Source organism: Zosterops lateralis (genome assembly GCF_965231275.1).
Source record: "Zosterops lateralis genome assembly, chromosome: 15".
In the NCBI taxonomy this organism is placed as follows: domain Eukaryota; kingdom Metazoa; phylum Chordata; class Aves; order Passeriformes; family Zosteropidae; genus Zosterops; species Zosterops lateralis.
The window spans coordinates 14375606-14391145 of NC_139775.1; the positions used below are offsets into that span (position 1 = coordinate 14375606).

The 15540-nt window shown below is 63.2% G+C and overlaps 1 protein-coding gene across 1 annotated transcript in view; it reads right to left on the reverse strand.

Annotated features, from left to right (window-relative positions):
* Nucleotides 1-15334, reverse strand: part of LOC310915520 (coronin-7-like) — a 34311-nt gene extending 18977 nt beyond the window's left edge. Inside the window, exons 1-9 of the mRNA XM_083872462.1 lie at nucleotides 15232-15334; nucleotides 12312-12408; nucleotides 11990-12064; nucleotides 10564-10634; nucleotides 10034-10217; nucleotides 9362-9438; nucleotides 8206-8256; nucleotides 588-674; nucleotides 259-341 (exon numbers count right to left, since the gene is read on the reverse strand). Of these exons, the coding sequence (XP_083728588.1) occupies nucleotides 259-341; nucleotides 588-674; nucleotides 8206-8256; nucleotides 9362-9438; nucleotides 10034-10217; nucleotides 10564-10634; nucleotides 11990-12064; nucleotides 12312-12408; nucleotides 15232-15291 (785 nt within the window). The 5' untranslated portion in view covers nucleotides 15292-15334. The remainder of the gene's footprint in view (nucleotides 1-258; nucleotides 342-587; nucleotides 675-8205; nucleotides 8257-9361; nucleotides 9439-10033; nucleotides 10218-10563; nucleotides 10635-11989; nucleotides 12065-12311; nucleotides 12409-15231) is intronic.
* Between the last annotated feature and the right edge of the window lie 206 nt (nucleotides 15335-15540).

Consider the following 15540-nt stretch of genomic DNA (forward strand, 5'->3'; position numbering starts at 1 on the left):
CAGTGCCACCACCCACCACGGCACTACAGAACATCCCTGTGCCCTCACCAGTACTGCCTCTGCCCTCCCATCTCACCCAAACGGTGATGGGGATGCAGCTGTGTGGTCACCAGCTTTGTCCCCAGCTTTGTGGCTGAGTGCTGCTGGTTCCAAGAGCTCTCTGCCAGCTCCTGCTCCACCACCACACTCCTGATGGCTCCCTGACCACTCCATTTCCACTGCTCACCCTCCCACCCCGTGCTGAGTCCCCCTCCCTACCCAGGTGAGGTGTCCAGTGCCACGGTGAGCGTCGCCCCGCTGAGCCTCCGCGTGTCCCACAGCTTCACCTCCCGCTCCCGCATCTGCAGGGACACAGACATGGCATCAGTGGACACTGAGGCTGCCTGGATGGCTCCCAGTGCCACCACCTTCACCAGCCACCTCCTGCCATCCCAGCAAGGGCCAGGACACCTGGCAAGGGGACCTCCTGCTTTCATGGGGGACAGACTGCCTGAAAAGTACTTGGGGTGCTTTGGCACAGCAGCCACAGGGAGTAGGGCTGGAACATCCCAGTGGTGGCAGGGCCACCTTCCTGGCGAGGATTGTACCTGGCTGAACCCGACGGAGATGAGGCAATCGCTGGAGCCCATCCAGAGCAGCCGGGAGTCCTTGTTGTTGTCGTGTCCCGGGACACTCTGCAAGGCACAGGAGACAGGGCTGTCAGTATTGCTGCCAGCCACGCTGGGCACGTTGAGGGGACGTGTGCTTCACCAGCCGTGGCTGTGAACTGCCCTGGGGCTGAGCACGTGGGCTCCCAGCTCTGCTGAGAGCTGCCCTGGGGACAGAGCAGTGGGGACAGCCTGCAAGCAGTGACAGTGCTGACTCCCCCCTCCCATGGCAGCGTGGTTGCTTTGTGGAGCAGCTGGCCCAGCTCCCAGCAAGGAGTGGAGGGTGGGAGCAGGTAATGTGAGTGTGACAGGGGACAGGATGTGTCCCCAGGGCTCTCCCCACACCCTGTCACCCGGGGTGAGGGGGACAGAGGGCTGCGGGGAAGCTGCTCCATGCCACAGACACAAGAGGAGGCTCTGCCATGCCGATGATGACAGAGGGACTTACTTCCCTGGCTGCATCCCCGGGCTCTTTATCCATGCTGAATCCTGGCTCCTGGAGCTGGGTGCCCCGTGTGTGCCCGGATGCTACTGAAACACGGCAAACTGAGCCTGGCCACACTCACCAGACTGCTCTAACCCCCTGCACCCTGCTTCACCTCTCCCCCTGGGCTCGCTGTGGGCTGGGACCCCCAACCCACATCCTGTCCCCAGCCCGGTCCTGCTGAGGATGGGAGGGGAAGAACTTCCACGGGGCTGTCAGCGGGTGTTTCCCGGCTCCCATGTGGTCCCCAGATGGGCCCTGCGGTTCCCGGCGCCCCAGTGGGAGCCGGCAGCCAGCCCTGGCCCGCGGCACAGGCAGCGCTCGCAGCCCCTCGCTCCCATTGAGGAGCGCCAAGAACTGGCTGCTAACGAGTTCGGAGCTGGCAGGGAAAGGGGAGGGCTCTGCCAGAGCCAAACCCAGCACGGTGCTTCCGGGACCTCCGGCAGGGCAGGGGCACCAGGCGTGGGGGCAGGAGGGGAGGGGTGGGGTGGGCACTGATGGTGCCCTCAGAGGAGCCATGAGCTGCGTCCCCCTTGGTGTGAGCACTGTCACCACCAGCCACAACCACTCTGTGACCGCCAGCGAGGCTCTGCCAACACAGAGGGGCCACGGAGGGGTCGCACCTCCCACCCCTCACTGGCAAAGCTCTGCTGGAGCCGCCTCCAGCCCCACAGAGATGCCACTCTCTGGAGAGAGCCAGGGTGGGAGCAGGCACACGGTGCCAAGCTTGTCGTGCCCTGGCTCCGTCACGCCAGCTGCCTTGCCAGCACAAACACGGCTCACTCGGAGGAGGCAGCGCTGGCCAAGCCGAGCCCGGCGCTCCCAGCCAGGATGTGGGGCAGGAGGGGCCCGGCCCCCACCGCCAGAACGCTGGCAGCGGACCCAGCGCCCGGCAGGGAAAGGACCTGGAGAAGGGGAACGTGTCCCAGGATCGGTGCCAAGAGGGATGGAAACTCCAGGAGCCGGGGCCAGCCCGCGCGTCAGCCAGGAGAGCGCTTCTGCACCTCTAAGCCGTGCGGCTGTGGCAGCCACGGCTCGACATCTGCAGATCCCATAAGGTCCCGCGGGTGCCCCGGAGCCCCTGGCGGTGGTGGCAGCCCCGGGGCGGTGGCGGGGCTGGCGGAGGGCAGGGCGCTCCCAGCCCCCGGCCGTGCCGGCTGCGGCGCAGGGCCATGTTTTCTGCATTAGTTCCATCCCGGCTGAGCTGTACGTATGGCAGCAAGTATGCGGGAGGCTGGGCTGCTCCGTGCTCAGCCTGTGCAGATGTTGCCAGAGGTGAGCGGGCGGACAGCGGCTCCCCTGGTGCAGAAGGTCTTGGCAAGGATGGGGCAGTGTGGCCTGGCACTGAGGGTGGACACCGGTGTGGATCAGCCCTGGGACACCCGTGGGGCTGCTGTGGACCCCTGGGGCTGGCAGAGCTGGGCAGAGAGCCTGGCACTCTTCCCGTAGTGATGCTGGAGCAGGGAACCAGCTGCAACCCAAGGGATGGGCGTCCCTCCTGAGCCACTTGTCCCCCCAGCAAAGCTGCAAGGAGCCCACCAGCTCTGGGCCAGCATGCAGGGATCCAGGGAAACCTCCCAGCTCCCTGCCAGCACCCAGGCAGCCCAGAGTCCTCCAGCTCACCCATTGCACGGTTCCAGCCCTGCTGGTTTTGGGCAGCCCAGGCTGGGGGGAGCCTGTGCCCCCTCCTTGGAGCCAGACCGGCTGCATGGGGAGAGTTTCCCAGTCTCAACCCATCCCTCCTAGGCAAGCTGGGGTAAGGTGCCGGTTCCCATGGGAGTCCCCCAGCCCCTCTCCCCGGCAGCCCCGGGGTTTGGGGGGCCCAGGCCCGGCGTGTCGGCCGCAGCTGTTGGCAGCGATGCGGCGGGGTCGGGAGCTGGGAACAGCTGCCCGCAGGGAGCGGCCGCTCCGGCTCCGCGGCTGCCTGGGAGAGCCCCACACAAAGCCAAGGCTGCTCCTGCTCCCAGGAGATCCCTGTTTCCCCGGGAGCCGTCACCCTGAGCCGGATGCAGGGCAGGGAGAGCCGGAGGTGGCAGCCCAGGGCAGAGCCCTGGGGCTGGACGGGCGGGAGGTGGCCGGGGATGGGTGAAAGCTTTGCTCTTGGCAGAGCCCCCGTGGCTGGCAGGGCTGGGACAGCTCAGCCCTGCCTGTGGCTAACAGCCCATGAGCATGGCTAACAGCCCACGGACATCTGATCCCCGTGGGAAGCAACCCCAGCAGTGGGATCTGCGTGGGCACAGTAGGCGCCAGTGCCAGGCTGAGCTATCCCTTTGCCAGGGGCTGCCAGGGCACGGGGGGGTCTCTGGGGAGAACTCTGGGGACAGACACCCGCCCCATATCCATGCAGATGGGGAAGCCGTTGCTCCCTGCACACCCCACGAGGCTGTGGGCAGCAGGAGGAATGGCTTCCCGGGAGCTGAGAGGGTTAACCACACACGATTCCTCCTCTTCGAACAAGAATGTGAGTGATCTCCTTCCCTTGCCAAATCCCAGTTACTCCAGAGGTAACCAGGAGAACAGAGCAGCCTCTCCCAGGCCAGCCCCACTCCTGGTCTCTGCCTGGAGCTCAAGGACACCGGGAGCTCTCACCTGCCCCACGGGATCCCACAGAGCTGCAGGGTTGCTCCAGTAGCCATCACACTGCCAGCACTGGCCCTGCCCTCTGCCAGGTGTGTGGTGTGTGTGTGTCACACTGTGCAGGGACCAGGACAAGTCCCCTGCTGCCCAAGCCATTCCCCAGTCCCACTGGTCAAGGCAGCATTGCTGTGAGGCCCCCGTGCCCTGGGGAACTGGACCCCAGCACCAGGCTCTGCCTCTCCCCCCACCACCAGCACAGCCCCTCTGCTCCATCCAAGCCCTGCTGCCCTTGGTGAGGCCAAGGCCGTGTCCCAGAGGATGCTGTGGGCCCAGCAAGGGCAGGAAGGTGGGTGGGCTTCCAGTGGGCACAGATGGGATGGGAGCAAGATCTCCCTCCCTGGGCAGGAGAGGGGGACTCGCTGGCCAGAGGGGTGGGCAGGTTCAGCACCCAGCACCCAACATCCAGCATCCAACATCCAGCCCTCCTCTAATGCCTCTCCCCTCTTCCTGCAGCCACTGGCCCCACAAGCCCTGCTATGACGCCATCAAATCCCAAAACACTTTTGCCCTCTGGAGAGGAGCCTGCCAAGGAGTCCCAGGTCAGGCACAGGCTGGAGCTCCTGAAATACAGTGAGGAGCCCCAGCCCCAGTAATGGAGATGCCAACCTGTGTGGGCCTGAACTGATGAGGCCATTCCCAGTGGGAGTGATGGGCACCAAGGCGAGGGCGAGCTGGTGCCACTGCACACCCACACCCTTTGAGATGCCTCTGGCTCATTTCAAATCCTCCTCGACTTCCCCATGTCTGCCATACCAAGAGGCATTCCTGGGAAGGACGGCCGAGGGGGAAGCGGAGCAGAGGAAATATAAACAGTCCCGTGCAGCTACGCTGGGGAACAGAAGCATGAGAGCGCCGAGCGTGCACTGCTATAAATAGGCTGCCCAGAGTCAGGCCAACTTTTTCATAGCTTCCCACGGTCTCCTTGGGAATGTGGGATGCTGTGGACCTTCCCCCAGCCCGGAGGAAGCTGCTGCAGAGGCTGGGAGTCAGGTACCCCTGGGGTGACCCCAGCGTGGGATACCGTGATGGTGGGGCAGTGGGAGGAAGGCTAAAGTCTCTCTACGTCCTGATGCGCCTCCCTGATGATGACAAGCAGTCCCCAGCCAGCCCTGGGCTGACAGCTGGATCCTGGGCAGAGGTGACATGTCAGGGTCCATAGAGTTTGGGCTGTGAGCACAGCCAGATCACCCCAAACCTGAGTCTTCACCCCGCCACAGCATCACCCTGCCACCATTGCCACGCTGCCCCCAGGGACCCTCTCCATGGTGTGTCTCCCATTGTGGCACAGCTGATGTGTGTCCGTGGGCCATGTTTTGGGACAGGGGTTTGAGTCCCTCTTCCCCCCAGGACCTTGACAGGGCTGGGACAACACCGGCTGTGCTTGGGCTGTGATCCCCAGCTGCTCCCCATCACTGCACTCTGCCCCCGGCAGAGCCCGTGAGCTGGGGGGACAAACCCCCGGCGGGGACAAACCCCCAGGGACACTCTCCCAGCTGTCCCTGGGCGCCCTCAGCTCCGGCCCCGCTGATTAGCACAGCTCATTAGGACGTGAGCGGGGCGTGCGCTGGCCCCGGTGCGCGGCCGTTCCCTCGCCCCCGGCCCTGCCCAAACAACGGCGGAGGAAGTTTCTCGTGAGAACGGAGCCGGCTCCTCTCCATCCCACACTGGCCGCGCTCGGCGGCTGCCCCAGGCGTGTCCCGGGAGCCAGGTGCTGGCAGGATGCACACAGAGGATGCAGGATGTGGCCCACGGGCTCTGTAACCCAGGGGAAGGTGGCCAGAGCAGTGGGCAAGGAGAGATGCCACCTCAGTAGCCCACAGCATATCCAAATCACTGCCCTACACTGTGCTGGTGACCCACCTGAAGCATTAGCTGAGTCTGGTATGGGTATGGAGCTTCATGGGGCTCAAACTCCCTGCTCAGCCTCGTGTCCCCTGTCCCACCAAAGGCAGGACCCGGGGGGACACGGGAGGGAGCTTTGGTGGGGTTTGCACGGGGATTGCAGGAGGGTGAGGGCAGGAACAGCGACACTGAACCTCGGCAGGGCTGAGGCTGCCAGGGAGAGGCCGTGACTCACTCCCAGGGGGAGGGTCAAGGCAAGGAGGGCGACCACCACCCTGTGGGAAGGGAGGACAGGAGGCCAGGGCAGCTTGGCCTTGGCAGAGGATAAGGCAGAGCACAGCAGTCACAGAATTCTTTGGAAGGACTGTGGTGCTTGGACCCAGACCCAGCCAGCAGCGGGAGCGTGGCTGCACAGGGGTGGCAAGGCAGGACCCAGGGCAGCCCTGGCATCTCCACTGCCAGTTCAGGGCACAGAGAGCAACAACAGGGTGTGAGCACAGCCCTGATGCTCACAAAGGGACAGGGGATCCAGCAGGATGAGGCCACTGCTCTCCCAAGGGAAATCATGGCCCCGGGTACATACCAGGCACCCCACGGGGTCAGCCAGAGCCCGGCCACGCTGCGTCACACACATCTGCCCGCTGCTGGGAGATGCTCAAAATAGCTGCCACGGGCCTAGCTGGGAATGGGAGGTCAGGCCCTGGCGGGACATGGCCACAGGGCGTGGGCAGCCTGCCAGTCACCCTCCTTGTCACCCACCCTCGGTCCCCAACCCCATGTGTGCCACATCCACGGTACCTGAGAGCAGCACCAGGTATTAGCAGGAGTGACCCCTCCTCCCTGAGCTTCTTATTTTAGCTCCTTCTCATTCTTTTCCCTTGCTCTAAACAAAGGAATGTTTAATGAGGCAGGCTTGGCAAATTAAGAAATCCAGCCGGAGGAGCAGCCTGGGGCCGGCTCTCGGCTCTACAAAAGGACCAGGGTGAGCCGGGAGCAGAACCCTGTGCTGGCTGTGAGGAAACCCAGCCCACGGTGCTGCAGGGGCCAGCACAGCTGGGAAACCCATCCTGCAGCTCACCTCTGTGAAAAAAACAGGCAACTTCAAAGCCAGGAGCCTGCACAGGAGGTGCTGGCACCGCACGGTGGCCCCGGCATCACCCGGTTCTGTAACCGCACTGGCCCGGGGGGAGAAGGAGACTTTCCAACTAACCCAGCCCTCCAGCAATGGGGGAAAAAGAAAAGAACAAAACCCAGGAGCGTTATTCCTCTTGGCTAAGCAAGCCCTGCGCAAGCTTCCAGAGGATTTATGGCATTTTAAAGTTTTCCCCTTCAGCAGAGCACTTCTCCAAGACTAAACATCTCCATCCACTGCGAGCCGGCTGGGGCAGGGCCGAGGCAGTGAAGGTGCATATTTCTCTTGGCAAACGAGGAGCGCCGGCCCCGGGCTGGATCAGACAGCAGTGGAGGGAAGTGAACTGCCTGCTTTGAACAGCCACCATCATTCACACGTTATTTTTAATAGCTCAGCGAGACAGAGTCCACCCTCCCCAGGAGACTTGGCTCAAGCCCATCGCACTCACAGCTCCGCCATCAGACGAGCCGACAGGTCTGGCAGGGGGAGGAGGGGGGCCAGGAGGGGAGGGGAGCACTGAGGTCTGCAGTGGATAAATTTTGGGAGTAGAGAATGGGATCTTCCAACCATGCTGAGTGGCAACTGGAGCGGGACAGGATGGTGGTGGCTGCTGGAGTGCTGGGAGCACTTTGCCCTGGCTCGTCCGCACGTGTCGGCGCTGGGTTTGTGTTTGTTTTTTGTGGTGGGGTGTTTATAAGGCTGCCTGAAGGGTCAGGGCATCATTTGTACAGCAGGGAGCACCCAGGGGCCTTTTGGGAGCTTGGCACCTGGGTTATGTGCAGGAGCAGGTGGAAAGTCCTGGTGCAACACTGGAGCTCTGGCTCCCTTCCATCAGTGCCTGGGGTTACCACTGTGCCTGAGCACTGTCACCAGAGGCCATTGGCTTCCCAATGCTTCCAAGGCACCAGGAGATCCACCACGAATGTCAGAGCCCACTGCAGCCATCTCACCCTGCTCTCCACTGCATCCCCCCCTTTCCAAAGGCTTCCAGCCCCTCGTGCAGCCAGAGCCCCCAAGCCACAGGAAACCTCTAATAAGAGGCTGTTTGAACTTGACGTCAAGGCTTGAATTCTCTACTTATTTCCTAATCACTGTTATTTGCTGAGTTGTGCGGATCTGGCCGCCCAGCCCTTGCCCTCATCCCCAAGAGCCTTTGGTCCAGCTCCCACAGGGCAGGGCAGAGCCCAGGAGGCTGCAGTGCCCAGAAGCCCAGAGCCCTCACACCCACAGGGCTCACCTGGCACCTGCCACTGCCCTGGGGGTGCTCTCTGGCCTGGTGGGAGGGCAGGACCCCCTGCTGAACCCCACCAGGGTTAAGGGGACAGCCCTACTCCCCCTGTCCTCAGCTCCTTGCCTCTCCCAAGCCCAGCCAGGGCTGGGATGGTTTGGGGGAGCAAAGCTCACCCCCCTGCAGGAAACAGGTTGGGCAGGGCTGCCTGCAGCACATCCAGAGGGGACAGTACCTGGGAGGCAGCTGGGCCTGCTCGGGGGTCAAAGATCCGCAGTTTCTTGTCCTGGTGAGATAAAAGAAAACAGAGGAGGGTTAAGGACCTGGGGGCCAGCAGGATGTCAGGATGCATTAGGCAAAAGGCTGGAGTGAGCAGCCCTCCTCTTCCTGCCCATCACTCTCCTGCCTGCAGTGCCTGTCCCTATGGATGGCTTGCACTGCATCCTCCCACATTGTGGGCAAGGGGGCACCCAAAGAGCCTCACCAGCACCCCAACACCCTCAAAACTGCTCCCAGAAATGGAGGGAACCTTCCAAGTAGGGCCAGGGCTGGAGCCTGACCCTCAGATGCCATCCTGACAGTGCTGCAGGAGAACGAGCCCTTTCCTGCCTGGCACCCTCTGCCAAATGGGGCATGGGACCCCCTCTGGCAAGGCTGGCAGGGCACAGAGGCAGCAAGGGGGTGCCCAGGTGCCAAGGTGCTGTTTGGGGGGCACACATTGTGCCAGCCAGAGCCACAGGGCACAGAGGCTGATCTGGACCCCAGCTGGCACGGCTCGGGGCTGTACCCCCTGAGGCCAGCTCCATCCATGAGCTGGGACTCCACTCATCCCGCAGCCTGGCTCTGCACGCTGGGCCGGGCTCCCCTCGGGGATCCCCGAGAACCCTCGGCTCTCCCTCGGCTCGGCGCCTGGGACTGTGTGCTCAGAGCTGCTCAGGCTGTGTGCTGAGCCTCTGGCACGGCCTGGGGGGGCTCGTGGCCCGCACACTCCTTTGCAGGCTCGCCACGCCCGCCGGGCGCGGCCCCCGCGCGTTCCTGTGCGCGTCCCGCAGCGAGCGGCCGGCGCCATCTAGTGCCGCTCCCTGCCCGCCTCCCCGCGGGCTCGCTGACCCCGCTCCTGCCCTTTTCCACCCCAAAACTTCATGTCCCTGCACGCTCCCCACGCCTGGAAGTGTTCCAGGCCAGTGATGGAGCTCCGAGCACGCCGGGCTAAGGTAAGATGTCCCTGCCCATGATAAGGGGTGGAACGAGATGAGCTTTAAGGTCTTTTCCAACCCAAACCATTCTGGGATTGTGTGAAATGAGTGTCCCTCAGGATCAGGGAGCATGAGGAGCTGGCAGACAGCCCATCCCTGCCGTGCCACAGCGAGGTCACCCCTGGCACTGCTCACCTTGCAGGAGGTGCCCAGGAGGCGCCCGTCTCGCTTCCAGGTCAGGCTCTGCAGCTGGTCCCCGTGGGAATCCAGGACTGTGGGGATAAAGCAGGGTCAGGGCCAGGATAAAGCAGGATCCCTCCTGCAGGCAGGGCAGGAGGCATCACTTTCCCACCCAGAATATTTCCCAGGAGAAATGATCTGGCCTTTCCAAAGGGCTGGTGGCAGCCAGGACCCAGCGGGACACTGCTGTGTCTGTGCAGGGAGCATTCCTGTGTTGCTGGCAGCTGGATACAAAGAGCAGGAGCCCTGGGAAAGGCCTCTGCTGCCACCCATCTCCTCTCCCCGTCACAGTGGCTGAGGTCTGGGCAAGGCTGGTCAGCAACCACCTACATCTACCCTGGGACATGCAGAGAGAGGGACCTGTCACCCAGGGGATCTCCAGCAGAGCTCCTTGGGCAGTACTGGAGCGTTTTCACACCACTGCATCAGAGTGTAGGTGAGCACAGGCACAAGGGGCGTGGTGTCCTGCCCAAAAAGCCACCTGAGCTGCCTGTTTGGTGACACAGAGGCCAGGCCTTGAGCCCAGGCACTGGCACAGTGAGACACACGGGGAGGACACACAGGGTGGACACATGGGGGGGACACACAGAGAAGACACACGTCATGGGCAGTCACAGCCCTGCCTACCTGTCAGGGGCTGCTGCTGCCCCAGGTCCCACACGGTGACTCTCTTCCCTGCACCGCTGGCCAGGACAGCATCAGCTGTGGGGTGGAACTGGAGCACATCCACTGGGGCTCCCCCAGGCCCCAGGGTGAGCCCCACGCCACCAGGAATGTCCTGGCCACTCTGGGGCAGGCGCCACACCTTCACCTGCAGCCCCAGGAGAGGAGGGTGGTCAGTCCCAGGGCAGGTGAGCAGGACCCAGCTGGGTGGTGGCAGAGCTCCACCTGGGCTCGCTGCTTCCCCAGGCTTTGGTCCCTGAGGATTCCCAGGTGATCCCTCATTGCAGCTTGGTGGGATCAGATCCCAGGTGGGAGGAGACTGATCCTTGACCATCTGCTCTGTCCCCCTGGGGATGTCCCACCTGCTCTCCCCAGGCTGGCACCCTCCACCCCATGCTCCTCTTACTCCCATCACTCCAGCTCTGCAGTGAATCCCAGAGACATTCTGGGGGTCACAAAGTGTCCCCTTGGGACCCCTGTCACTGAGCACTCACCATCTCATCAGCAGAGCCCGTGGCCAGCAGGAACTGATCGAAGGGCGAGAAGTCAAAGTCTGTGACCACGTCTGGAAGGAGAAGGGCATAAGTTTGTCCTCACCTTCCCCTGCAGACAGTGTCTGCCCCTCTGCTCTTCCCAGCCTGATTCCATCCCTACACAGACAGCAGTGGGGGGGCAGACTCAGCCCCATCAAGGTGTTTTGGAGCAGCTCAGCTTTGCTGTGAGTGCCTAAGCTCCTCGAGGACTTGCACCCCTTTGGCACAAATAGGAACCCTGGAGGGGGCATCCCCCTGTCTGATCCATGGACTGACAGCCCCACAAGGCACAGGCAGCAGCACTGACAGCACCAGGGTGTCTGTGGCATGTCCTGCTGGAGCCACACTGGTGACAAGGCTCCCTTTGTCCCACCCCGGGCCGGGATGCCAGCGGCAGGGATGCTCCCGGCGGCAGGGCTTGGTGGGAGGAAGGCTGGCAGCAGCAGCAGCAGCCCCTCAGATGCATTTGGCAGGCTCAGAAAAGTAGGTCACTGTGTACTTTTCCGCTTCCAGGAGACAGGCCCCGGAGGCATGAAGAGCAGGCAGCTCGCTCGGCTGCATCCAGCCGGGAGGAGAGAAAATCCATTCCCTGCCACGGAGGCGTTGCTCTGGCACAGCCGGCTTCAAAGGACTCGTGCTGATCCCATTAGGAAGCCATGGAGGTGGTGCTGGCTCCTGTGCACCCCTCTGGTGCTCCCCAGGGAGCAGAAGAACTCACTGCCTGCTTTCCCAACCCAAAGGAGCTCCTGGTGCCAGGGGCTGAGGTGGCACAGGCCAGGCACTCTGCACACACACAGGGAGGCGGTGCTGGAACCAGCTCCCATCTTGCTGCTCTGGGGTAATTTTGGGGAAATGGGTGGTCAGTGCCTCTCAGGCTGCCACTGCTGCTCCAACACCAGGAAAGGGGCACCCTGAGGTGGGCACCACCCCTCCCTGTGCCTGGACAGGGCAGAGCCTTGCTTCTCTGCCAGCAGTGATGCTGCCACTGCCTCTTCCCTGCCACACTCACTCTGCCCACATCAGAGCTCCTGGTCCAGCCTGTTCCTCCTGCCACTGGAGCCAGTGATGCCTCGGTGATGCCAACTCCAGCCTGGCACTGGGGAATTTCAGGGTGTGCTATGAGTAATGTGGAAAGGCTGTGGTAGAAGGGTGTGAGGAAGAGCTACGTGTTCAGGCCTCACTGCAGCCTGAGAGATGAAGGAACATGGATTGATTCCAGTCTGGCAGAGCCCCTCACGGTGTCACCCTGTCCACAGGTGATGCTCCCTGGCACCTCAGACAGCCCACCATGGCCTGCCAGGCTTGGACTCAGCACCTGAGCCCCTCACACAGCCCACATGGGGCCAAACACATCCTGTGGAGGTGGGAGGTGGCACCTGACACCCACCTGAGTGGCAGCACAGCTGAGATATGGTCCTCTTGCCCCCATCCTCGCACTCCAGAGGCACAATGCCCAGCACACCTGCAGGAGAGGGCACAGGAGCAGGTCAGGAATGCCCCCAGCCTGGGACACACCAGGGGCGCCCAGCTTTGCGATGCAAGCCAAGAGGTGTGGGACTGTCAGCACTTTTGGGGGATCTCAGGGAAAGCCTCCTCCACCCACCCTGGTGCCTCTGGGGTCTGGGGGGCTGAACCACCACCCAGCCCCACAGGAACCCCTGGGACAAATCCATCCCACCCCCAGGCAGTGCTGGGGCCCTTGTACTCACCAGCTGCCTCGGCGTTGAAGGCGATCCAGCGGCAGCTGGCCTTCACATGGTTCCCACAGGAGGTGACAGAGCCTGCTCGGATACCACTGATCCAGGCCTGGCATGGAGAGGGAAAAACCATGTCAGGGGCTGCCTGGTTGTGGCAGGGCCTGGAGCACAGCATGGCCAGAGATCCCCAGCCTCAGAGGAGCTGCCATGCTGATGGAGAGCTGGAGACTGGGGATAGCAGTGGGATTATCCCGTCCTCTGGGGTGTCCCAGGACAATGTGGCTGTTCACACTCCTGTCACAAAGCACAGCCCCTCACTGGGATGAAGGGTGGGACACAGGAGCACCTCAGCTCCTGGGGCTGCCTCTCCCCCAGACTGTCCCACTGTGGGAAGTGCTCAGAGATCTTTGCAATAACTGGTGCCAGAGAATCTGGATGGGACAAAAGCTCTTGGGCTGTGAAGCACCACAGGGTCAAGCTGTGGCTGACCAAGGCCAATAAACACCTCCAGCAGCACACTTCCCACACGGACACACAGCCAAGGAGCTGCATCACAGCTCCAAACCCAAACCCCCACTCTGCAGTGTTTCCCAGGGCTGAGCACTGCACTCGTGGGGCCCTGGGACACCCTCCATCAGCCAGACCTATTGCAGGTGACAAGACACCTAACCTCAAGTGGCCACCAGGGCCACAAGCTCCCTGGCACACCCAGGGCCAAGTCCAACCCTTGACAGGTGTTTTATGGCTGGCACCAGGCCTGTGTGCCCACAGCAGCCCCTGGAGCTGCAGCAGGTGTCCAGAGCAGTGGATACCCCACAAACTGGGCAGATACCCATAGGGAAGGGAAACCCCGAGCCCCAGGTCTCCTCTCCTTGCACAATTTCCGTTTGAGGCCTGACAGTGAGCAGTGGTTCCTGCAGCACTTCCTCCCCTCACAGCTCAGTGCAGACCTGTTAACTCTTCTCCTGCCAAAGGCAGGCTCCTGTCCCCACACCCAGCAGGTGGGCAGGGGGCTGCAGTGGGGATGGGGAACAGGTCTGGAGCATGAGCAGGACCCTGGAATGAGGACCCCACTGTCTGCATGCCACCACCCTGCACTGGGCCCTCAGTGAGGGGGACACCAGTCACATCTTGCCCCCAGCACCCAGGGGTGCCATGCAGGACCCCTGCAGTGAGGTTTCAGAGTTGGCCCATCCTGACCCCACGATTTCCCCACAGACAGGCAGCAGCCTTCAAAGAGTCATCCTTCCTGCAGCATGCCAGCAGGGCCGGGAGAGCAACAACAAAACCATCCTGGCTACATCCCTAGAACAAACTGTGAGCTCTCAAGAGCCATCTGCCAGCAGAGCCCTGCAGATGCTGCCTGAAGAGAAGACTCAGATGTGATCCCTGATGTTTACACTGCGCTCCCTGTTCCAGCCAGGTCGGGTGTCTGCTTGTGCCTCCATAAACAGATGCTCAGCTGGGGACAGAACAGAGCTTCCCACTGTGACACCTGAGATGGGTTTGGTGACAGGACTTCCTTCTCCACCCCCTGCTCTACGGGGAGTGCGTGGATAAATTTCATGCCTGAATGGGAAAAGCCTTTTGGAAAGGCCACCTTGCAGAGCAGATCCCTGCCTGCACACAGGGAGAGCACGCTGTCCCTCAGAGCTGCCCTGCCATGGAACCAGCTCCAGGGAAGAGTGATGGGATGGATGTCCCTGCCTGGAGAATGCCATGCCCTGCACAGCCAGGTGTCCCAGCACCCACACCCCACAGGCACGGACACTCCCCACTGCCAGTGACTCATCTGAACCCAGCCAAACATTCACCCAACTGAGATTTTGGTGACCTGACACCCACTCTGCAGAGACACCGAGGCTGGTGGGACATTGGGCACCATGTCCCCTCCCACAGCTGAAGCTCAGAGGATGTTTTGGGTTGTGCTGGATTTGCAGAGCTCAGGCCACACCGGCTGGGTGTGAGGACAGCTCAGCTGGGAAGTTGCACAGAAATGCGTGCACAGCCAAGGGCTGGGAGCAGCAGCAGCCTCACTCACGGCCATGGTGCTGAGGAGGTGCTGGGTGAAGGGTGCCCAGCTCAGGGAGGCCCTAGAAGGGCTGGTAATGCTCCCTGATGTGACTCACCCAGCCCTGACCCTGCATCTCTGCCCCTGCCCTGCCAAATCTGTAGGGACAGGGACCTGGGAGACTGTGCTGACCCAGCTCTGTGATTTGGGGGACAGCAGGGCCAGGCTACCCACATCCATGCCAGGATGGATTGTGACACTTGGCGTGGTTGGGGCTGGTTATTCACGGTGCTGGGGCTGTGCTGCCCAGCGGGACCCTCAGGGCTGCCTGGCTCCAGCCATGCCAAGCTCCCCAGCCCATGGGCAGGGTGATGGAGCCCAGCAGCATCCCGCGGGGCCCGGCACTTCCTCTGTGCCTGCGGAAACGGGGTGGCACAGCGGGCTGGCAGGAGAGAGGCCCAGCATTTCACACTCGGTGTGTGGTTCCCCGGCTGGCACAGGAGGGTGAGATACCGAATACCGAGATACCGGTTCTTGCGGGCAGCGATAACCGGGGATGCACCGCCCGTGCCAGCCGTGCCCAGCGGCAGGAGGGGAGCAGCCACCACGGGATGGGCACCCCACGGCCCAGGATAGAACTGGGGTTCCCCTCCAGCCCCACCTGCGGGGCCGGGATTCTCCGCGGAGCCCGCGATGGGCACAGCGGGTACCAAGGAGCTGCAGCCTGGGAGATGCACCCGCCCCGCGGCCGGGGGAGCCGGGCACGGCCCCGGTACCCCGGTGATGCCCCAGCTGCGGGGCCCGGAGCCGCGCCCTGCCGGTGCCGCGGGGCGGGTCCTGCCCTGCCCTGTCCCCCCGTGCCTGTCCCCGGCCCCGCCGCCCCCGCCATCCCCCGGTAGCGGCGGCTCCCGCAGCGCTCACCTCCCTGCGGGGCAGCCGGGCCTCGGTGTGCCGGAACTTGGACGCCTTGAAGCGGTTCATGGCGCTCCGGTTGTAGCGCACCGAGCCGTGCCCAGCCCAGCCCGGCCCGGCCCGGCCCCGCCCTGAGCGCCGCCCCTGGGCCGGACCCGCCGCCCCACGCGTGTCCCTTGTCCCCGCTGTCACCGCCAGCGGGGCACAGAGCCCCGGACCCCGCCACAGCCTGCGAGCCCGGCGGCAGAGCCAGCGCTGGGGTGACTATCCCGGGGATCCCGGCTCTTCCTGGCCTCCCGTGGTGGTCACCCCGAGCTG